The sequence below is a fragment of the Pempheris klunzingeri genome, chromosome 14 (assembly GCF_042242105.1).
Source record: "Pempheris klunzingeri isolate RE-2024b chromosome 14, fPemKlu1.hap1, whole genome shotgun sequence".
NCBI lineage: Eukaryota > Metazoa > Chordata > Actinopteri > Acropomatiformes > Pempheridae > Pempheris > Pempheris klunzingeri.
Window position 1 is genome coordinate 10,597,443 of NC_092025.1, and position 24,401 is coordinate 10,621,843.

Here is a 24,401-nt window from a genome sequence, read left to right on the forward strand (position 1 = left end):
ATATCTTTTTCAACAAAAGCTTTGCAGCGGTGAAATAATCTGATGCAGAGAAGTGAATAACTTCTTAAACTTAAAATTGTATGTAAAAATGGAAACTGTAGGGGATATTTGTTCCTATTATGTAAAATATGTGAAGATCTTTATTCATCCCAAAGGAAATCCTTAGGTGCAGTGATAAAAAATATCATTTCACAAAAATCCAACTACACACAATGCTAAAAATATAAACATGGTTAAGAGTAAGGTCACTTCAAGTGAGTTGCGTACAAATATCTATGAGAAGTTATAGCTATTTATGTATCGTATAAAATCTGAAGTCGATTGATTCAAAATGTTCAGTGATTGATGTTCATGATATTGCATCTAATGTGCCGAAGTTCTTTAAAAAAAGATTGGATTTTTGGATCAATCTCAGAGTGACTCTTTGCTTGCAGAGAAAACATTAATCTTTTAACTAATCAAACTAGATGTGTTGGAAACAATGGAGCTTGGAGGAATCAGCTGTTTGTTGCACTTGTTCTTTGCTGCAGCGACCTATTTAATCACCATAAGGCCGACCAGAGGGACAGTAGGGTCAACCAGAGAGGCGCGCACAGGACATTTTGCAGCACTTGTGTTGACTAGGCGTGTTTGGGTCAACCCAGAGAACAAACATGAGCTGACCTGAAGACCATTTTAGGCATGTGAGGGCTACTTTAGTGCTCCTCTGGTGGGACATTAGGAGGGAAATGAGTCACCCTATTAGGATCCAGCCATATCCAGCTTAAATAAAGCTGCCGTGGAAGTTATCAAGGTGAACATTTATGGACGAATCATTGTTTTGTACATAGCCTCCAGTCTTCAGTCTAATATGTATTCCCTAACCAGGACTGGCAGGAGGCGGTAGATGATAACTGATGCCCAGTGAACACAAGTGTGAGCTGTGTGAGCATCCAGAAGGCACAATGTGGCACTCAGCATTGTTTAAATATCTGCTACTGTTTTTTTGTCATAGTAATTAATCTTGATTTGACATCCACTGCCCTCCAGGCTCTGGCAGCCAAATTGAAGGAAAGCTGAATGCTGGATTGCATATGAGGGGCCCCCACCCCTGTCTGCAGCACCGGGGCCCCTGCTGGGAGTTTGATATTAGCAGGTGGAGGGTGGGTAAAAGCCTAAAATGGCCACCATACCCTGCTCACCATCACCATCCCCACCAGCAGCAGCAGCATCATCACCACCACCTCAGAAGCCCATCCCCTAGCGTCCGTCCCGGGAACGCACCCCATATGCGCATGGGCGGAGAAACTGCCGCTGTGCGCTGTTATTATTGTACGAGTAATTTCTTTTTTACGAAAATGGCGTCTAGTCAGGGAGGTGTGGGAGCTGTTACTGCTCTACAAAGCCATCACTACTCTAGCGGACCTCACTGGAGCCCGGGCAACAGCCAGTACCAGCACCAGCAGCAGCACCACACGGCCCGCAGCCTGGACCGGGCTCTGGAGGATGCCGTGTGCTCGGGGCTGCTCAACCTGAGCGGTAGGAAGCTGAGGGAGTACCCGGGGATGAGCTACGATCTGACCGATACAACACAAGCAGGTGCGCCGCTGCATGCGTGGGCTATAGGAAACCACGAGGGTTAAACCCAATGTGCCAAATGTGCTCATGGATTTGCGCGTCTGTGAACGCCGCACGCCCTCATTGTGCATGGATGTGTGTCTGATTTTCTGGATAAAGGCGCAGTAACGTGTATGTGACAATATTTAAAGGGCTATACCGTCCACTGAGCTGGCTTCTGTGAGCGCACATATGCATCCTGGTTGTAATTACTGTGCACTCGGGCTCATAGATCACACCTCTCTGCTGCACGAGGGGCTCGGCTGCTGTTGTGTGGTTGTTTAGGTCGACGCCAAAGCTTTCAGCAGCCCCCCCTTGAGACACATGAATGAGACGGGAAGGCGCACCCAAGTCAGGCGCTGTGCAGCGGTTTGCACACCGAGCTGCAGTTGATTTGGCACCGGGGCTGCTGGAGCAGAATATGAATAGAGGGAGAGGCCAGTTGTAAATTCTTCCTCACTGAATATCATTTGTAGTGAGCACATAATACATGCACATGTGTGAATGTGTGTGTGTGGTTTTTTTTTTTTTTTTCTTCTTTTTTTTTTTTTTTCATTTTCGGCACAACCAGACAAAAGATGCAGTGCACTTGCAGCCTCACCCCCTGCGTGCCTGCTTGGGTGCATATGCCCATAGAGCCCATAATCTGTCAGAGAGGAGGAGGAAGACACTGGTCTGCTTTCGGTTTTATATGTAGGATGAAGGGTATTTGTCTCCTTTTTGGTCTTCTATTTTATTGGGTTTCTGCAAGAATGAAGGAGAATGATGTGTTCATAAGTCAGTCAGTAGGTCAGTATTGGGCTCACGTTTTCTGAAGGCTGTGCTATCAGGGCCAGGTCATGCATACTCAATTGTATCAGACATGGTGGTTTGGGAAAAGGCTTGTCTAAGTTTTACACATAATGGACCCCACGGTAGACTATACACTGTGTCGGAGAATATTTTTGGTGGCGAGTTAGTGTAGAAATCCATCCTTTCATACTGCGGGCAGACTAAATGAGTAGCAGTGAAATTGAATTGTCATTAGTCATTCTCAGTCATTATCTTTGACATGTAGATTACTCTGGATCTCAGGGTGATGGTGAGATGTCCACATACCATATGGTGTGACTGCATCATGTGCAGCTCACTGCAAGCGGCTGCGTTCGCTCGAAAGCCTTTACCCCAAGGGATTTATATTTTCTGCTCAAAGATTTTGGTACCCAGGCAGTTTTTGCAAAAATGCATGCGTGGAATCAAAAGTTGAGTAAAATATTTGCAGAAGATCATAATATAATAATTACAGACACTAATTCACTTGGCTCCAGCCACCAGACACAAATCATGGAGAGGTAATAGGTTTGATTAACATTGTTTCTCTGTGTCAGTGCTTCTCAGTGCTTAAAATGGATCCCAAGCCTGAGATGAAGAAACACTTCTGACATAATGATGCCACTTTGAACTGCTTGTGCCTGAACAGTGTGATAAATATAAAGAAGAGCTGTGCACAGGCTGCCTTTCAAGGGGAAGACAGACACACAGGAAGTTAGCATGTACTATTTGTGGACTGCTGGGCTGGATGTACACACTTGTTACAATGTACTGTACTGTTATCATGAAGACACGGTATATAACCCTGATAGTAATCGACAGAGATATGAGTGCATGCATTTCTTGTGACTAATCCCGTCTCTGTGAATGCGGCAGTCTTTTCACTATTTTCTTTTCACATCCTTATTTCGGTGCCTCGAATAAAAGGTGTGCCAGAGGGAAGTCTCACTTTCAAATGTGCAAAGAGAGATCAACACTTCACAGCACCGTCCTTTACATCAACTGCAGTCTCTGCAATTTACATTCACATTTTAGCACTTGAAGGTTTTGAAATCCAAGTCAGCAGCCTCTTTACTTTTCATCATCTCTCTCAGCGGAAGAACTTTATTTTTAAATTCACCCGTAATTAGAAGAAAGCACTAATTCCTCTGAAACTTTTTTGATAGTATGTGTCTTTGTATTTCGTTTTCTTGAACAATATAAAGTTGTATGGTAATATTTATATCTGGAGCCTTTAATGAGGCAACAGCATGGTATCCCACCATTAATTGGGCGTTATTATAATTCCAATCCATCCCATCGCTGGTTTTAGAAGTTAAATGGGGTCTTTATACAGAACAGGGTCTAACTGAGTGTCCTCCATCTGACTAATGAGCGGCAGAAGGCTCCGGTCTATGTGGACAGAGAAAGAGAGAGGCCTGCTCACACAAGGGTGTCTGTTTGCGATGCGCTGCTGGCAGTTTGTCTCCAGTCAGTTTGTTTCCCATGGGAACACACAAGAGCCCTGAGCTGCTGCCCTGACCTTGGAGAGGGGCCGGGGAGCAGTGCATCAACCTGGGCAGATGTTCAGGTTCATATCCCAGCATGCCCCTGTCTGCCATTAACCCCATGGGGGTACAAACACACACACACACACACACACACGTTAGACAATGCAAGGTGCTTCCTCTGTAGCACCTTGCAGTGTGTTTGCATGTGCGCAGTATTCTCAGACATACAACAAAGTGTAGACAGCAGGAGGATCAGCTGCTGCACTGTGTGCACGGTGGCTCCAGGGAATCCTGATAAACAAATATATTTTCAAACGCACAACTTTGTTTGGTTTCCGAGAGAACATAATGACTTATTTACAGTATACTTAAGAATATAGGTCATGCAGTAGATTGTGGATTTAATGTTTTTCCCCTTGTTGTATGACTTGCTCCAAATTTGAAGATAAATTGCATCATCACACTACAAATGTATTGTTTTTTTTTTTGTGCGTATTCTTGTATCCTCTATGGAAGGTTTGGTGCCATATTTAATTACCAAATAAAGCTCCAAATGAAAAGAAAGTGAGGTCATAGAATAGATAAAAAAAGAGTGATTTTTATCATGAACGCGATAGTGATTTGACGGCCAAGAATAAACCAAAAGCTGCAAGATTCGCTGTGCACCATGTCCACACTTCTACAGTGTACCGTCAGGAGCTGGTTGACAGGTGGCAGAATTAATATTCCACATTTTTAAAGAGTGTGTGTGACTTCAAGCACACAGTAAATCTCACACCATCAGAAAGCCTCTACGGTGTTACATTCCTGGGAAGTTTACTCTGTCAAGACGGCTTGTGAAGGACAGTCTGCACAAGGACACAAGCTCCAGGCTGGCATTTAATAATCGACTAGTGTCACTGCTCATTAAAGTACGAGCACACTGCTGGCCAACTTACTCCAAAACCCTCCCGAGTTTTGGCTCACACTCGGTGCTCAGTTTTACTTGAAATCAAATCAACTATTCTGGGTGTCTCATCAAAGGCGGTCCTGTCTTTGCTCGAATCATTGCTGGTCTGTGAATAAAAGCAGGCGCTGCTGTCGAGTATTGAGGCTTCTCAAACGAGGTGCAGAGATGAAGAAATGCTTTTCACACAACACACTCAATAAAGAACACGCAGACTGCATCCACGCTGGTTTTTCTTCAGAGCACTACGAGTGAAACCTGAAAGATACCCACATTCCCAACTGATGCTTCATCCCTCAGGGCTCCTTGTAGATGTGCTTCTGCATGTCTAAACAAGAAGTATGCGTGCCTGTCAGCAAGAGCGCACTGCCTTAGTTATCACAGTAATGACGCCACTGTTAAACATTTGGATAATATTTAACAACTTAATAACTAGAAATGAAATGATAATTGTAAGTAACACATTAATCCTAGTTTGTTATTACATTACACACTGTAATAAAAAGAAAATGTTCCTCTGTAATTTGAGGTTTCCGTCATACTTTATATGGCCAATGATTTACTGCCTGTTTCAGTTATATTAAACAGTTTTCTTAGTAAATCCTTTCTGGAATTTGTTCCCTACATTTGAAAATATGACACTGATCTCTTTTAGGATAAGCCCAAAGTAGCTCACATAGCTTTAGATTCTTAGATATGGTGGAACTTCAAGAGCTGGATGGAAAACAAACATCAGACAGCCCCAGATTTGAAAGAACCTTGTGAGTCTTAACCCAGTGTGTTAAAGAACATCAACTACATTAGCAGTAGTGGTTTTAGTAATTAGGGATGCAACTTGTGATTATTTTCATCATCACTTGTCTATGCAATGTCAAAAAACAAGAACAATTGCTCATTACACAATGATGCTTTGTCTGAATAACAGTTAAAATGAAAAACTTGACTTGACAAATAACTTCAGTGATAAAATTTCAGTTCACTGGTAATCCACATTCACTAAATTATAATCTATATGAATACAATGTATTTGTGTGTCAAAGCATGCCTTGGTCAGATCACATGGGAACAGTGATGTCCTCTGCATGTGACTTTGTTAATCAGCACGCAGTTACAGTGTCGAGCAGAATATGGGACAAATTCAATGTCAGACAGTCAGAAAGTGTAATGTGACTAAGGGACAAATAGTTATGTGAGGTGTAAAGTAGAAACGCTAAAAAGAGGCTGGACATGGACAGAAGAAGTTTTAGGGAACGTTTCTAGAAGGACATGCAAGTTAGTGCCTGACTGTGAGTACAATAAATTGAGCCGTGAGAGTACCCACAGGCAACCCCCCTGACAGGCACGTGGGCAAACACAGCTGATCCAGAGACTGCAAAAATCCCCCAAGCCAAACCTCATACAGACAACACTGCCAGGCTCAACCACTCCATCACCATCTGCTGGCTCATTCTCAGCAAACACACCCCTGGATTGACCCTCTTCAAAACTCCGCCGTTGATCGTGTGACACCCAAGATGCCCCACAAGTCCTGAGTCAACCTCAACCGCTGAAAAAAGGCGTCATTGGTGCTTCATCTATCTTGTCATTGTTAAAAGGGCTCCTGACAACTTTACGTGAAGTCCCATTAGGCTAACTCCAGGTGTGGATTGATAGCAGGAGCGCCTGCATGACTGACCACAAAACACCTGAATCCACACTCAGGCACACACTTTGCCTGCAGAAGGTACCTGCTTGCCCTGAGCACCCAGCGATCCTCCGAACCACACCCTAAACCTTCCAGCTAGACACCATGGTCACGTCTGCCGCAGGGTGCAAATAATTAACCCCAATGAATCATGTTTTTGTCATGTTCTTTCACTGGTTTTGTGAAATTGAAGCTCGTAGTGAGAAAGCTGGAGCGTAAAGGTAAAGACCTTTAGGATTTAAGTGTCTGTTTCTCTGCTGTTTCTGCACTTGATGCTGCAATGTTCTGGAGGTGATATTCTTGTGCTGTCGTATGAGTCTGATTACAGTTTGAATTTTTTTAATTGCAGTTTTAGAACAAGCATTTCCTGCTTAGAATCCCTCTGCAGCAACTCAGAGTAGTGAGAGAAAAGGAGAGAGAGGCTTCAGCAGTACAGAGTTTGCTGTGTCATGGGAGAACATAGCCAGACACAACTACACTCACAACATAAATGAATAGATTGCTGATTTGGCATGAGGGTGCAGCACAGTGGAGCCATGATGGAGGGCTCGTCTGCTTGGCTGGCCTCGTCCTGCGGGAGCTCCGGCGACCAGCAGGTGGATAAAAGGCCCACTGTGGGCTGCAGATGGTGCATGGCCCGGGTTGGAGGAGGGAAAAGGGGATGGAGATGGACTGGCTTACAAAGACTGCCTCCACCCACCCCCATTTCCAATCGACCCACATGATTCCACAGAAGAATCCCCAGTTGTGGGGCTGGAGGGAGGGAGGTGGGGAAGTGGTTCTCGTGCAGCTGGGTTACAGTGTCGAGGTCCGACCCTGAGGGAGAGGAGAAATTCACTCTTAATGGAAAACGAGTATACCCTGTGACCTCAGCTTTGGTCTGTCCCCATGTGGTAATTTCTGTTTCCTTTCACCTCTCGACTTGTTTTCCCTTTGTGCTGCTGACTGCCTCATGGTCTGCTTCGCACTTCTGCTTACTGGCTGCTCTCAGAGTTCAGACCACAGCCACAGAGTGAGGCCTGTCTGGTCTGTTGTTGGTCATTTAAGGCTTGTCAGAAATGAGAACCTATTTAAAGCTACAGACCCAACACGCACACAGTTTTACCCTCCTCGTGACACCTTGTAACCTCAGGGAGTGGGGATTAAAGGTTGCGATATCTGGATTAAGAAAGTCAAAATGCTATTTGAATCAAAGCCACTCCTATGACATTTTGTACTGCATATTCCTTATCTAGAGTAAACAGAAACCTCTTAACAGTCGGTCAGTGAGTGTTTGCTTTCAGTAAAGCCCATGTAGCTTAATTGTTTAATAAAGGGTGGCAGCTATATGTAATTGTGTGCATTAATGGGATGCAGGTGCAGTAGCGTTTTCCTTTCCAGCTGTTTGGATGTGGAGCTTCAGTTAGGTGAAACAGAATAACGGAAAGGTGTTTTTATCTGTGGCTGTGCAGCCCCTCACGTAGGTGTCTAATTATGCGTCACCAAGGGATAATTTAGAGGACAGGATCGTTCACATTCACGCACACACACACACACACACACACACACACACACACACACTCACACTAATTCCTGAATCAATATGTGTCTGAAGGTGAAGTCACACAATGTAAGGTAGTCTTTACATGTATTATTCTAACAGGTCCTCGTGTATCCTCATGTTTCCTATCTAAATTGGGAGACAAAGATGGCGTGGATTTGTCTGCTTGCATGCACGTGTGAGTGCATGCTAAATGTCCTGGGCTGTGTGGGCTGTGGAAGTGATTTAGCAACCTTGAGGGATAATGTGCCTTAACTCAGGCTTTGCACAAGATCCAAAGGCATGCATAAATGTAGACCTCCAGAGCGACGATGAGACTCGTTGGTGATGCTCATTGAAATTAAGGACACGCTGCATGTGAATGGTGAAGTGCCGAATGAGAACAGACACTTGAGTAATGAGCTCAACCATCAGTAGTTGCCCTCCTCTACGTTGACGGCAAGTAAGCCAGTATCTAAATATTTTATCATAAGAGCCGATGCAGATGAGAGGCTGTGCTCATATTCATTGACTGGAGCAGCGATTACATTCATATTCTTGTTGCAGAATAGAGGCAACCACTCTTGGCTGATTAATGCGGAGCTGTGATTTTACAGCTTCAGTAATAAAGCAGAGCACAGTTCTGGTCTGTACTAACAGTGTTACACACTTTTAATTCCAGCTTGTCCTTTATTGATTCAGCATCAGCATGTACCAGTTTTACCATTTTCTCCTGGAACTAACCATGTAAGAATGTATGAAGAATATATTTGGATATACAGAAGAATGCTACCACACTTTTTTCAACAATAATACAAAAATAAAATAACTGTAAATAATTGATATTTACTATGTTTCAGTATCCTAACTTGCTACTAGCTTGTAGTGGCATGGCTTTAGGCATGGCAGTCAGTGAGTCAGTCCTTCACTTTGGTCCAGGCTGAAATATCTCAGCAACTACTGGATTGATTGTCATGAAATTATGTAGAGACATTCATGGTCCCCAGAGGATGAAGCCATAAAACTACAGCGATCCCCTGACTTTTCCTCAAATGCCACCATGAGGTTAACATTTGAAGTTTTAAGTGAAACATTTCAACACGTATTGGACGGGTTGCCATGAAATTTGGCACAGACATTAATATCTCCCTCAGGATGAAGTTTAATAACTTTGTTGATCTCGGTCTTTAGTGCTAATTTGCAAATGTTAGCATGCTAACACGCTAAACCAAGATGATAAACATATTAACCATTATACCTACTCATCACTACTACATGCAGCTCTACATGTTGCCATGCCAGCATTAGCATTTAGCTTAGAACACCACAGTGTCTAAGTATAACCTCGCAGATCCATAGCACTGTAACTCTATCTATAAAAAAGTGGTCTATTTTACCATATAGTGTCATATCACTTGGCATATCACATTCCATTGCAAATACTTCCATAAAAATGCATATTTCAGTGACAAAAGTGCAGTTATGACTCTAAAGTGTGCAATACATATATATGTTTCATATAATTTACTCCAAATTGTCCAGTGGCATAGAAAACCTACCATTTGTCTGTGTATATATTGTATATACACTGTTGCCCATAAAGTTGGAATAATTCTTCAATACCCCCAATTTTTTTAAAGCCTGAATACACAGTTTGCAAAGGTTAATTGTGGTTTAAGTTTCACTGTGATATGTTTGGATCAATAAAGTTGAGAAGATATACACTTTATTTATCAAGAATAAATCACATTGTGACAATCATTTCATGAGAAGAGGTAAAAAACATCTCTTTTTTTGTAACTATTTGGTGATGATCTTTTCCTTCTTACAACTGATCTTTTAACAAAAAGGAAAGATGTGGAGTGAGTTCTAACACTGTCCATCCAGTCATACAAATCTAAAGCCATTACTGTGCCACTCCCAGAGAGATCGATATTGGAAATACTGAGATATTACACTGCCAGTAGCACTCAAACCTATGAGGCCCAAGACTCTGGTGTAATCTTAGACCAGCTGCCCGCCGCTCCGTCATAGAGACGTATTGATTAGCTTTTACATCTAAAGCAAACATAATGGACAGTGCCCAGATCTTGAAAAGATTATTATGTGTTGTGTCACCTGCATCTTCAAAGTATACGTAATTCATCAGCTCCTGTTCCTTTGCCTTGCAGATTTGTCAAAGAATCGCCTCACAGAAATCCCTCCAGAAGTGTGTCTGTTTGCCCCCCTTGAGTCGCTCAACCTCTACCACAACTGCATCAAATGCATCCCAGAAGCCATTATCAATCTGCAGATGCTGACTTATCTTGACATCAGGTGGGTCATTGCTTAACTTTCAGTTTGGCTCCTGTGTGTCATTGCATACATTCAGCAAAAGTGCATGTGTGTTCGGTTTCATGTCTCTCAAGAGGTGCTTGTTTCCCTTTTAGTACACTAACAGGTCAAAAATGCTTACATGAAAGAGACATTTCCTCTTTTGCTGAAACTCAATTCCCAGTGATCAGATCCTCACAGTAACATGCTTTTGTATACTGTTCTAAATGTAGGTCAACGTTTTCTTTTCTCCACAGCCGAAATCTCCTGTCAGTTTTGCCAAAATACTTGTTCAGCCTCCCCCTCAAAGTTCTGCTTGTGAGCAACAACAAGCTCGTGTCCATCCCAGAGGAGATCGGCAAGGCCAAAGAGTTGATGGAACTGGTGAGCGGTGTGTAAATGTGTCAGTGCACATGAATTTTTGCACGCTGTGCTGCTGGAGTAGTCCCATTTCCTGCACTTTGTCTCCCCTTGCAGGACGTAAGCTGTAATGAGATCCAGGTGCTGCCAGCTCAAGTGGGGAGGCTTCATGCCTTACGAGAACTCAACATCAGGAAAAACTGTCTTCACATGCTGCCTGAGGGTCAGTTCATCACTCTTCTCCCCGTGCTTCTCCCATTGTTGATTTAAGTTGACAATTTTGGCAAACTAAACTACAAGCCCTCTTACAGCCAAGAATCACACCTCTCTAGCGTTAGTTTTGTGTTGATTTTGATGTCACCATTGACAGTAATGAGGAAGAACAACATGTATCGCGCAGTCAGCCAGGATCAGCCAAAGGATCCCTGAAGTACATCAAATCCTGCTTAAATATTTCATCATGACATATCATAACAAACAAACAAGCATGCAGCATTTTGTTTATTTCCATTTATAAGATTAAAGGTTAATGTTAAATATAGAGATGGCCCTCTATCTTTTCCTGTATCTGTGTCACATGGGGTCTACCACTGCCGCACCCCTTCAGGAGACTATTGAGTCAGATGGGAGAAGTGATTGTGGTCACAGATTATGTCTGATTCGCACTTTGAAGACGTTTCTCATAGTAAGCTGTCACTCTACACCTGCTCGACCAGGTTATTTTTATACTATTTTATCATCACAGTGTCGTCCAAGGCTAGTAGACCTATACTGAGACACTAGATACAATAGATTATTCATGCGCTTCCCTCTATCCGCATCATCTTTACAACAACATAGGAGATAGGAAGTGTGCACCACTTCATAGCATTGGCACAGCATAGAGTATATTTGCCAATGAGTTTGTGTCACCAGGATGTTACCTAAAGATGTTATCAGGTTTCATTATGGGAATTGTGTCATTGGAGCTTGACTCATTTCCCTTGGGATAGATAAAGTACTATTTTATGTTATCCCAGGGCAAAGAAAATTCAGGATATTTTGTGTGTTGAAGCACAGATAAGGTCTACACCACAAAGCATACATTATATGTTGGAAGCAGCGTATCACATATTTATGTTCATGTAGCTCTTCTCTTGTCTGTACTTGCAGAGTTGGCTGACCTGCCTCTCATCCGACTAGACTTTTCCTGCAATAAGATCACAGAGATTCCTGCAACATACAGGAAACTAAGGCAGCTTCAGCACATCATCCTAGACAACAATCCTATGCAGTCTCCACCCGCTCAGGTAAGTGCCTTCATTTCATAATTCTATTTGTGCATATTACCTGGACGTCAAGGACATATATGATGTCAACATGCAGCAGAAATGGTTGTCAAGTCCTGCACATTCTAATGAACCTGGTATAACTGCACCATCTAGTGGATGAATGAATGAATTTTTCTTTTTCCAGCCAGAACTCAGAGTGCTTTTCATTACACTAACCTGCGCTTCCTCTCCTACTCTCACAAAACGGACCCACAAAACATTCCCCCTTGTCCGCCATCCTTTATGATCTTCCAGTCACTTAACCCTTTAACGTCCTCAGCAAGAAAAAAGCAATGAAAAAATTTATTCTTTAGATATTTTATTTCCTTGGGGCACTAATTACAAAAATCAATGTTTTTTTATGAACAGACCCCACATTTTTTGAAATATTGGCCTCTACCAAACGGTTGAGATGTCGTAAGTAAAACATGTTTTCAATAAGATATAGTGAGTCAAAATGTGCTCTACCATATGGTTGAGCAGAAGGTTAAAGGGTTAAATGCACATTGTGGAGATGAGGAGAGAGGAGGAGGTTTCTGGAGTAGCTTAGAGTGAGGAAACACAAGTGTATCCTTCGGCTCCTCCGTCCTCGCATGTCTCTTTCACGTCCTCGCTGGGAAGAGGAAGGACGTGAGAGAGGGAAGTGAGGAGACATGTTAGCATTATGAAAAAAAGCCTCAGACGCTTGCGTGCATTTGTATGTTTCAGATTTGTCTCAAGGGCAAAGTGCACATATTCAAGTACCTGAACATCCAGGCGTGTAGGATGGACAAGAAGCCGGACACCCTGGACCTCCCCTCCCTCGGCAAACGCTGCCTTCCACAGCCGCTGACAGATAGGTGCTGACACGTTTCGTGGTATTGTTTCATCATGACATTGCACACATCATCGCACAACTGTTCCTTCAAATACATTGTTTCCGTCTATATATGCTGTCGTGATCACAGTTCATGCATTATGTTATGCACACATGGTTTACTAATCAGGATTTTACACCTTTTTTTTTTTGCATATTTCCAGCATGGAAGATTTTTATCCCAGTAAGAACCACGGGCCTGACTCTGGAATTGGTAGTGACAATGGTGACAAGAGGCTGTCTACGACAGAGGTCAGACTTAAACCACTTTAAGATTAACTGATGGCATTGCTGAAACATGATGTGTTTTTCTACTTACCTGAATGCTACATTTCAGATACATAAAAGTCAAAGTACACCTTGTGGAATTTTTCTCTCTGGTATATTGTTAAGCAATGTTAGATTACTCCCGCTAGCCAGTAAGTATTAACTTTAGTTGGTTGATTCACTTTTTAGCATAGCAAATCTAACAAATGGGAACATTATTGGGTTGAGGCTCAGGCAACAGCTCTCACAAACAGACTCTCCAGACAAATCAGTAGGCAATATAAGTGGGCAGGCACAACAAACAAATCCAAAGAAGCCAAAGCAGATAGAATCACTGGCTGAGGATCATAATAAAAGGTGGGCAGACTAGACAAAACATTGGCCAGATATGACTAACTGGGTACTGGGAAAATGAATGGGAAGCAGTAAACAGGGTGTAGAATGGTGGGATAGATGTATGTAAACATATATGTGTGGAAGTCCACTTCTGTCCCAGATATAAGTGGCCTCCCTGCTCCTGCTGTGCTAAAGTAACGCACGGGAAGCGAATGTATATTCTTCTCCTCGTGACAGTTGCGTAACATTAGAGACTTCATCAAGTCAAAGATGTAGATGGACTCAAATTCAATATTGATGGCAAGGAATGGAAACACTGATTAATGTGTCAAGATAAATTACTGTTTCTCCCACAAGGGTAGAAACAAGACAGATAAAAGAGATGAAGTAGAAACTGAATCAGGTGAAACTGTGCAAGCATTAATTTGGATCAGCTCAAATCACACATTTAAACAATGTGCAAACATTTCTACAAAAACATTTAGCTCATGGCTCGTTTCTTTTTTCTCCTGCAGCCTTCAGACGATGACACTGTCAGTCTGCACTCGCAGGTTTCAGAAACAGCCCGTGCTGATGCTCTCTCACTCCTCTGCAAAATGGATTCTTGCAAAGGTTACCGAAAATAAGTATCACACATTCCCTTTGAAAGCAATAAGAGAGACTCGGGGGTTGTTGAATGAAGTGCCTAAAATGTGACAGTTCATGTGATCAACGCGGATGCTTCCTCCCTCTATCAGATCAGGATCTCTATGACTTTATAGAGCCCAACCCGGATGAGGATCCTGCTCTGTCAGAGTGTGACGGGCAGCAGAGCAGTCATGTGTCTTGTATAAAGGTATGAATCTGGTTATCAAGAGGACAAACATAATGGATATATGCTACAGGAGGTAAAATGAATTTCTTGTTATTGGTTCTTGACATGGTGTGTGTGTGTGTTTACCAGGAACTGGAGAAAGTTCTTAACATGTCTCAGCAAAGCAAAGATAAAGACAGCTGGAAAGAAGAGTCAGGGTGAGTTCATCTGTCATCTACCCGTACTGGGGCTCTGCACCAACTGGTCTGTTTGCATGGCATATGGTAGCAGCACTTACTCAACCTGCAAAGTTAGACAAACATGCAGCCTTGATTTACTGTGCATGTCCCGTACAACAAATGCATATTACACAGTCAAAAAGTGAGTTCAGCTTTCATAATCGAGCCTACATATATATGACTTTGTCAAAAAAGCTGTAGTTTTTATAGCGATGTGTTTAGGCTTATTGAACCATTTGTTTTGGTGATATGAAGTCCTCTTTTCTCTTTGCCGGCCTTTTGTGAATTTTGGCAAGATCATATTGTTGCCCAAAGTGTAATGTTTGAGCTTTGTGAGTCAACTGTGTACAATCTCTGATTATAATAACTTTGATCCTGAACTTTTCCCAGTTCTGATAAGGAGCAGCTAGTTGAGGAAGAGGACGATGAGCTGAAGGAAGTGCTGGATCTGAGGAAGATTGCGGTTCAGCTTTTGCAGCAGGAGCAGCAGAATAGGTGTGTGGTTCTCCTTTTTCTACTAGTGACATCTCATCCGATACTCACTGAAACACTGCGCTGCCATTAGTTTAGATCTCCACCTGCTTAAATCCGCCTCTATCTACTCCTTCTTCCTCCTTACTCCTCGACATGTGTGCTTGTGTGTGTTGCTCTCATTGCTTTGCTCAGTCTCGGCCCACTCTGGTTCCTCCCTGATCATCTCTTGTTTCCTGCTTTCTCCCCTTCTCTCGGCTGCTGCACATTTGATGTTTGGTTTCTAGACGACGGTCCTTAATTTGCAGAGCAGAGAGTCTTATTCACCGACGGAGAGTGACTGGTCGGGCACACAGGTAGATGGATTTTCTGTATCATCATCAACACACTGACACAGAAGCCGTGTTTCTGTATCCACCTCAACAAGTACAGTACACAGTTAATGCATTTAAAATCATACATGCCCATACAGGCATCATTATTTGCCCTCTATAGATGAGTATGGGGAAATCTAAACTGCTTCTATGCTTGATTTCCTGCATTTGAATAGAATCCCATCTATTGCACAGTTCAATTGCCTCTTGTTGCTCAACTTGCTCAAATTTCCATTGAATCTGACTCAGCTCAGTTGTTATGTTTCTTAACAGAGGAACAAATCCTCTGACAATCAGCATTTGTGCTTGAGCTGTTCTGTGACTGCAACTGTCTCTGTCTCTGTCTGCAGATTCTTAAGTCACTCTGGAAGCTCCAGCAGCAAACCGAGGCCTCCACCTCAGGCTGCTCGTAGGTATGTACTGCACCACAAGCTCAGCCCAGCTGAGTAGAAGCACACATTTAGTTGAGCCCTTGTAGAGGACATGTGGTAATGATGACCAGGAAATATTCTGTAATTTATCTCGTGTAGTAAGACCGTGAGCTTTGGAGGAAACATATATATATATTTTCAAAATATACTGGAGCCTATTTCTAGCTGGTTTTATGAAAAAACAAAAACGACTACATTAGATCCTAAATCCTCACTATTATTACATGTAAAACACAGATTACTTATGTTTTAGGTGCTGAAATAAACAAGTATGCGGCTTTTCTGCTTGATAAATGACTTCATGGGCTAATCATTTCAGGATAAATGGTTATTTTGACGCGTTTTTGACTTAGAAATGTAATGCTCTGAATATAAATATAAATATAAAAATAAATGTGTGTGTATAGGGTTCTTCACAAGGCCCCTCGTGTCTTGAATGTTGTCTTAATGTCAAACAACGGATGTAGCTGATGCGATGCTACTTGTGTCTTTATTCTAGTGCGTCTCTGGATGAAGGAAGTAGTGGAGCATCAGTGCTGAGTGGACAGGTACAAACCTTTTTACTTCAAAGCGAACATACCATGAGTGATTTTTTCTATTTCTCTTCTTTATCAGACACTTTCTTTGTTGTCACGCTTCGGAGAGTGATTTTAAATGTAACCCTCTGCTTTTACAGCCTTCTTCCTCCTGCTCCTTTGATGGCAGCCTGAAGACAGATCAGTCAGATTCAGAGCCAAAATGGCCTGAAGTCCCACCTGTCCTCAATCAGAATGAAGATCGCAGGAGGAACAAATACCTGAGAAAAGATTATCTGAAGGTGTGAACGTGCACGTCTTGCCACAATAACCCAGACCTCACTGTGGACGCAATTTCAACTCATTGAGCAACAGAAATTTATAGCATACGTTTCTGAGAAAGGTATCTCAAAACCTGGGCCAATAAAACCACAACTCTCTGCATTGCTGGATACCATTTTTGGTGGGAGAAAAAAAGTGATGTGAAAACTGCCTTTAACCCTTTATCGGGCAAGGGACCATATTTGGTAACTTAACTGGGAGTTCAAAATGCCGCCCCATGCCTCACCATGAGGCAGTAGAACTACGAGATTTCTCCAAGCCAATCAGTGACAATCAGGCTACATGACAGACCGGCAAGAAACCATATATGGTAACTTCATTGACCTTGATTTTCACCATAACATTAAATTTTTTTTGAAAAACTCACAAAAGTAAAAAAGTCTTGTAATGACCACCAGTAGTGGTCTAGGGTTGAAATTTTGAATTTCTAAGTATTTCAATGCCCTATAAAGGGTTAACAGTGTCACAGGAGATCTCAGTAATATGTGTCATTATGGTAATCCTTGAGAAAGTTCCAGGTTTTCTCAAGAAAACCCAAACCCTAATACAGTGAAAGTAAGCCGATCATAGGTCATTCCTTTCTTCATCCTAGCTGCATGTTCATCATCCACAAAAAGATAGTCAAAAGCAAAATTCTGCTCAAGTTTCAAGACTGGGAGATTAGTGCCAACACTATAGACTCCCATCTACAGTAACCAGGACAATTGTTTTTTTGTTGTACACAACTACTGGCCCCATTTTTAGAGCATTTTTTACTTCCACTTCATCACCACTATTGTTCTCTGAAAAGAATCCTTTTCCTTTCCCAACAGTACAAGTGTCAGAGTGCTCGGAAAAACTCCGGTGGGAATGATGACTGTGAGGTTGGTGTGACAGACATCTTAATATCTTACCAAATATCTTATCATCTCCAAAACATCTTTTAGCGCTACATGCCTTCTGATTATATTGACTTTGTGTGTCAGGAGGGTTTGCGCAGCGCTGACTTCAGCACCACTCTGACAGTGTTTGGACTAAAGCCAAGATCAGGTAATACACAAGTCCTCCTTGTATAACTGATACTGTGAGAACTTTTAAGCCCAGTGTTTTTCCTTTTTACTGCAGTAATGGTCATGTAAGTTGGATGGCTCACCACAGGGTTAGAAAATACATTTACAAATTATAATATGAATTTATTCTTCATGCACTTGCTATATCAGTGAGTAGTAAACTGTCTCTTTACTCATAGCAGGATATCAGTGGGATTCACTAACGTGAGTTTTTATTTTGAGCAGTTGTATCACACTAATCACACTAAGCTTGTGTAAATACAGAGGCAGTGCTCCTTTTTAAAGGCTCATATCTGTTGTGACGTGAACACTTTCCTCCTCACATGAAGCCAAACATTTTTTTTGGCTGTGTCTCAGCCTCCTTTCCAAAGAAGTGGGGAAGGTTTCTGAGGAACTGTTCTAGTTCAATTAATCACCAGTCAAGGACAAGGCACAACAGGATTAATGCCTCTGTGTATTTTCTTGGTAAGCTTTACTTATATGTGCTCTCAGTGCATGAATAAATCATGCAAATGTGTTCATATCAATAATGATTTATAGCTGCTTGTAAAAGCATCGGCTGGGGAGGAAGATTTCAAATCTTTTGATACAGTGAAAGTACTTATACCACACTGTAACTTGTTATTGAGGGTTCTGCATTGAAAGCCTAGGTATTACTCATGCATTAATATAAAAGCAGCGTGTTACTTTTGGACCTGGTTGAGACACTGTGAAGTTTTATCATATCGATATCAATTTATCGATTGATTATTTGGTTTGTAAAATGTCAGAAAATCTCAATCTTCATAATTACCAAGAACCAAGGCGACACCTTCACAGTGCTTGTTCTGTCTGTGTCAGGGATCAAAAAGTCAAGTAATTTAAATTTGTACTGAAGTACTATACTTGAGAAAACATCTTCTCATTTGTTTATTCTCTTTAAGTACTTAAAGTACGATGTAATTTTAACTAAATAAGAAGAAGAGTTGCATAAGTTAGGACCCAAGCACCTCATTGAAAATTGTCCTCTGATTTTAAAATGTTTGGGAAGATATAGATTAAATGACTGCTCAGTTAAGCAGGAGTGAAATTTTGTGTCTTTGTGTCTTGTATTTAAAAGTACATATTTGGGAAAAGATTCATAACATATATTGTAATGTATTTTATAAGAAGAAGAAGAAGAAGAAATAGCTAGTGCAGTTCTAACAAAACCTTTTAGGAGAAGAAAATCTTCTTGAAGGGTCGTAGGAAACGTTCTCGCCTTGTAATATGTTGCAGAATGAGAAGGAAAGTTAAAAGGTGATATCAGAACTGTGAAACACACCAACAGTTTTAGAAACCATAGACGTAAAGATGCAATTATATTGGTTTTCTACACAATTTACCTTTGTTTCTTAGTGGCGTCACCTTTTTCTGATGAATGTTCAGATTTCTCACTTGGATATCATCAAATATGGGACTTTCATAGACAGGAGGAGTGAAGTGTGCACATCTGTTAGCACGCTGACCTGAAGCACATCTCCTGTGGCCCATGGCTGACCTGCTGGGGGAGTCGGTATTAGCTGCTTGGAGGATTTTCTTTGTATCTTACTGTGTGTTACCTGGAACTCAACATGATGCTCCCTGCTTGTTGTTTCAGCTTTCACCAGAGGAAGCCGTCAGGAGTACACCTCGACAGACCCCAGTTTCACCATGAGGAGGAAAATGGAGCACTTGAGAGAGGAAATGGAACAGATAGGACTCTTACGGCAGGTCAGAGGCCTCACAGCTTGTTTATGCCTTCACATTTTGCACTGAGTCATTCACTGAGTCATTCACAGGCCAAAGTCTGCCAGGTCCTGCTTTTGTTCCAGTGTTTATACCTTTAAGTGAATAAGCAACATCTAAATCACATTTGTGGGGGATTGTGTCTGTCTTCATCTTCATTCATAAGTTGAATCCTGTAATGTATGTACTATGTACTGTCACTCATTTCCTTATTTTAGGCCTACACAGTGTAGCATATTGTTTAACTTTCCCCAACGTTCACTTCCTCGCCACCACATTGCTGTTGCCAAGTTCTTCTCAAGTACAGAGCTGGCAATAGCTGCTATTTCTAGACAGTGTATTGACACAATCATGACAGGATTATTTCTGAATAGCTTGCACACATTTCACATTCCCAATGTGTTGTAGGATATGGTTCCCTCATAACTTTTGTACATTCAATAAGTTCAAATCTTTTTTTAACGTAGCTCAATATCACAAATCACTAATGTGCTTCAAAGGTCTTCACAAACAGTACAGTATATGATGCCCTCTGTCCCTACACCTTTGATTTGGATAAAGAGAAGTTCTTTATCTGGGAAAAAATGGAAGAAACCTCAGAAAGAGCAACAGAGGAGGGACAGACATGCAATAGATGCCGTGTGTTCAGAATAAACCAGCCACGCAACCTCCTGTCCACCAAGAACACCTGGAAAGACGACAGACTACAAGAGCACAGGGAAAAGGAGCCATTCACACATGAGGGGGAAAAGAACAAACACACAGAGGGAGAGAGAGAGAGACAATAAAAACGCGAACACAAGACAAGACAAGAGGCAAAGGGAGTGGCCGAATCTCCTGGAGGATGAATATTCACGCTCAAAACATCTGTAATGAGACAGTTTGTCCCAGTCACACCTCTCTAATTGCATGGTTAATAACAGTTTAACATAACATATCTATCTATCCAGGAACACAGTGATAATTTGCTGTATTTACTAGGCACACAGTCAATTCATGTTGCCAATTGTGTTACAATTGCCAGTTGTGTTACAGTTGGCAATATGAATGCACTAACAGGCCTCAATAATAGAATAGAAAGCTTTGTCATTAAAATTACCATATTTTCCTACAAGGAAACAACAAAGTCTCTATCAAAAGTAAAACCTAATCAGGGGTCATGTCATTAAAACAAAAGGGCAACCGAAGAAACACTGCTTTTGTTATGAAGCAGAGTATCTGCGTTCAAGATGAAATTACATAAATAGAGGACAAGCAACCTCTCAGCAACAAGGTAGAGTCTGTCAGGCACACCTAAACTATGTAAAGAGAGCACTGCGCTCTTGGCTTAAAACCAAGGACAATAGAAGGGAAGTAGCAAAACATGATTCTCAGGTCGCCCAAGTTGACTAGAAGAACAATGATAGAGACGTGAGGTTATATGCCTGGAGAGACTATCGAATGCTTAGCGGCACTTTGTTTATTAGGCAGGGAAAGCAGCAACCTACAGATACGTCTGTGCCACATATGAGCTCACTGAGTTAATGACAACCTGTCCTCTGAAACACAATAGAGTGTGGAGAAGTGTTCAACTCACCTGACTAATATCACACCAATGAGTGGTTACAAAGTGTTTTAGAGAAGGGAGAGAATGAAAATAGGGGATGTCAGAGACAGATCAGACAGTGTGAGAGGACACAAAGTGTGGAGGCTGTTTCAAAGATGAGAAGCAACGACAAACAAGCGAGGAACACAAGGCATGCACAGGTATAGTAATACTTTGTATGCTGAGAGGAATAGAGCGCACTCCGCCCATACTGGCACCGCCGCTGACCTCTGCTTTCTGAGGAGAGAACAGATCATGCGTCACATCCCTTCTTCCTGTTGTGCACTGACTGACTGCATCATGATGACAAACTCTCAGATATCAGATATCCAGATGCTTTCATTGGACTGCCCAACATATAAGATCAGTTAAAAGTAGATAGAAGTAAAATATGCTGCAATGTTCAGTCACAGGAGCTCTCCATTCAGCACCTCAACAACACAAGACTCAAGAGCAGCATTGTAAGAGTCTATTAATATTTACATGATTTTACCGTTCTCTTTCTCTCATTGGCTTCCTGCTTGAATGTGGACATTCCCTGTCTCATAATGGTTTAGAGCAGGTCCAGTCTCGTGCGAGGTGTTGAGGATGAATGTTCATTCTCTGCCTCGGAAACACAACAGATCTTAATTCAAGATTCAGCTCAGTTGTCGCAGCTTTAGGAGTCCTAAGACTGTGGACTGAGCTATCAGCCAGTCAAACTGGCAATAAATAGGCTATAGTTCTTATCAGTTTAACCCAATGATCTGGTTTGAGGAGTTTTAAAGTTTTAAGAGCCGCCAGACATGTCCCATGTTTATTCTTTCACTGGCCTTTTTGTTGGCAGTATAGCCTTCCTCTTGTGCTTCCTTCCTCTTAAAGTGTTTCCTACTCATTAATATTCCACCTGCAGCAGTAGAAAGCACCTGTTTTGCACTTTGTTTACTCATTCTGATCTGCAGCCTTGGAGAACGCCAGACAACAAATACCTGCAGGCCAAAAATACAAAATCCTCCGGTGTACTGGAAACACCTTAAACTCCTTAAACTCAGAGAGTAACCCTCAAATAAATAAAGAACAGTTAAGTGTCTGGAGAGAAGATTTTACCGTAAATAATTCAATGAAATTAAATAGATAAAACGCCCTTTTTAACCAAAATATGTATTTCTTTGCCAGAGGACAGTGATGCAAGTGGGTCTTTGTTAATGTGTTTGCAGAACATTGAGTCCAGACTGAAGGTGTTGCTCCCAGACGACGTTGGAGCTGCTCTGATGGACGGCGTTGTCCTTTGCCACTTAGCCAATCACATTTGTCCTCGGTCTGTTGCCAGCATCCATGTACCGTCTCCCGCAGTGGTAAGCACACTGAAACTCCCAAAACTGTCATAATGCCATAGAGAGATAGAGTCTTGAAAAGTAGCACTTTGTGATATTGTTGTCAACCTACATAACCTTACAGCTTTATGAAATGTTTTTTGTTTATTTTGCTTTAAATTTCTAACTTGCTTGATATTCTGGCCTCCAGCCAAAGCTTAGCATGGCTAAATGCCGTAGGAATGTGGAGAACTTCTTGGATGCCTGTAAGAAGCTCGGTGTCACACAGGTAATAATATTATAATATTAACAGTACATCATTGCATTACTGACTACACTGCATTGGCTTTACTACTACACATGTTTCTGTTGTTCAGACTTATGATCTACCAATGATATCAGCTGTTGAGCTCTGGAACATACAGTTCAGTCACACTCAGTGCTCTGGTTTGCACATTTATTTTAACCCCCCAATGATGGAAAATGTATAATCCTGTAGGTAATGGAAATAAAATGAAAATGTATTATCATCTCCTCTGGCAAAATCTGCCTGACAAATAAGAACTCAAAGTGATTTAGATATGGCACTGCAATAAAAACTGATATAGATCTTTTAAAAACAACCGATTACTTTCAAGAAATGATTTATTAAGAAAGTTCCAGGTTCTTTCAAGATAAACAAATGCTAGTTTTAATGTTTGTTGTAGTTTATGTGACACAGGAAGATGATTGATGGTGATACATCTCAGAGATTAATATCTCAAGCCAGTTCTATAATTCATGAGGATGAGGAGAAACCATGTAAGGCACACCTGCCTTTTTTGCTAATTTAAGACGTCTCTCTGCTAACTCAGGACAAGCTGTGTCTGCCCCATCACATCCTGGAGGAACGCGGCCTGGTGAAGGTGGGCGTGACTGTCCAGGCTCTGCTGGATCTGCCTCCAGTGAAGCCCTCACAACTGTCAGCTGTTTGACACACACATGAATGTTGCATCCAACCTGCAGTCATCCAGCCAGCCCCTCTCCCCAGCCCGAACCCCCATCCCATCGCCAGGGACCAGAGAGCCCCTCGGGGCGAGGACCCAGTGGGTGGTGGGTTTTTGGGAGTCTGCTTCTGCCTGACTGAAACGAGAGACAGGAGGGAGAAATACCTCTGTCTCTTTATATGATGTCAGCCGCAGCCCACTTCCTGTCCATCACATTTTCACTTGTATCCTGTTCCTAGTTACTGGGGTCATCCTGTATGTGTGTGGACTAGCAATGTGACTGTGTTTCCTGTATGAGCTGCACAGTTTGGACTTTGGCCAAGGAGAGACAGGCAAGACAATGGGTCTACTAAGACCTGTACATTATGGCTCAGTGATTATTGCGCCTGTAAGTGCCAGTACTGACAACATTTCCATGCTGGTGTTGGACACATTGGCAGTGAGGAGATGACAGACATGTAACTCGCTCTTTCACTAAAGAGACCTAAGCTGCACGCCGGACTCGCTGCCACAAACCACTGGCTGACTTCAAGGGATTCTTACCCTCTTGAGTTTCTCCTCTTTTTGTGGAATTTATTTTTCCCACATTGTTGACTTTACAAGGTTTTTCATCTTTTTGCATCAGGTCCCTACTGTGCCGTCTTTTCAGCAGCCAAGCCCGATTCACAAGTAGCGATGACTTAATTGCAAAGAATTGCTTCTCCACTGCTTTTTGAAAGACGGTGCAAGGCTTGCTTCTGAAAGGTGTTCTGAAAGGGAAGTCATGCCAAAATATTCAGTCAAACTCTGATGTGGTTTCGACATCTTTAAACTACTGTAAAAAATCATGCGCAACTCTTTTCTCAATACAAACCTGCATGTACTGGGGGAGGTGACATTTGACCACTGTGACAACATGACGGTCCTGTTTTGTAGCATTTTTTCATTGTGAGTGCGAGATTTGTGTTTTTGAAAAATATTCTCTATTCTAACTTTTCTAAAGCTTTTATACACGTATTTGTTCCCAGTCATTGCCAACTCTCACTTGCCATTTCTGTGGTATTCAGAGCACGAGTGTGCATAACCTCAGATGAGACATATGGAGGGATCTG

The 24,401-nt window shown here is 42.0% G+C and overlaps 1 protein-coding gene across 1 annotated transcript; it reads left to right on the forward strand.

The window, feature by feature from the left end:
* Window positions 1–1,268: 1,268 nt before the first annotated feature.
* Window positions 1,269–23,343, forward strand: lrch2 (leucine-rich repeats and calponin homology (CH) domain containing 2). The gene is made up of 21 exons (XM_070843689.1): window positions 1,269–1,578; window positions 10,217–10,361; window positions 10,616–10,742; window positions 10,836–10,941; window positions 11,871–12,007; window positions 12,737–12,867; window positions 13,049–13,136; window positions 14,003–14,099; window positions 14,225–14,322; window positions 14,431–14,498; window positions 14,910–15,014; window positions 15,278–15,346; window positions 15,715–15,777; window positions 16,295–16,343; window positions 16,472–16,612; window positions 17,465–17,515; window positions 17,618–17,681; window positions 19,320–19,432; window positions 22,229–22,366; window positions 22,536–22,613; window positions 23,179–23,343. The coding sequence occupies exons 1-21, from the start codon at window positions 1,269–1,271 to the stop codon at window positions 23,296–23,298; spliced, it is 2,298 nt and encodes a 765-aa protein (XP_070699790.1). The 3' UTR covers window positions 23,299–23,343.
* The last annotated feature ends 1,058 nt before the right edge of the window (window positions 23,344–24,401 follow it).

What these genes read in the sequence shown, in the direction of transcription:
- lrch2 (XM_070843689.1), top strand. Translation starts at nt 1,269, where the DNA reads ATGCGCATGGGCGGAGAAACTGCCGCTGTGCGCTGTTATTATTGTACG. An exon ending in GACCGATACAACACAAGCAG is followed by an intron (nt 1,579 to 10,216) that starts GTGCGCCGCTGC and finishes TTTGCCTTGCAG; the next exon opens with ATTTGTCAAAGAATCGCCTC. An exon ending in CCAAAGAGTTGATGGAACTG is followed by an intron (nt 10,743 to 10,835) that starts GTGAGCGGTGTG and finishes CTCCCCTTGCAG; the next exon opens with GACGTAAGCTGTAATGAGAT.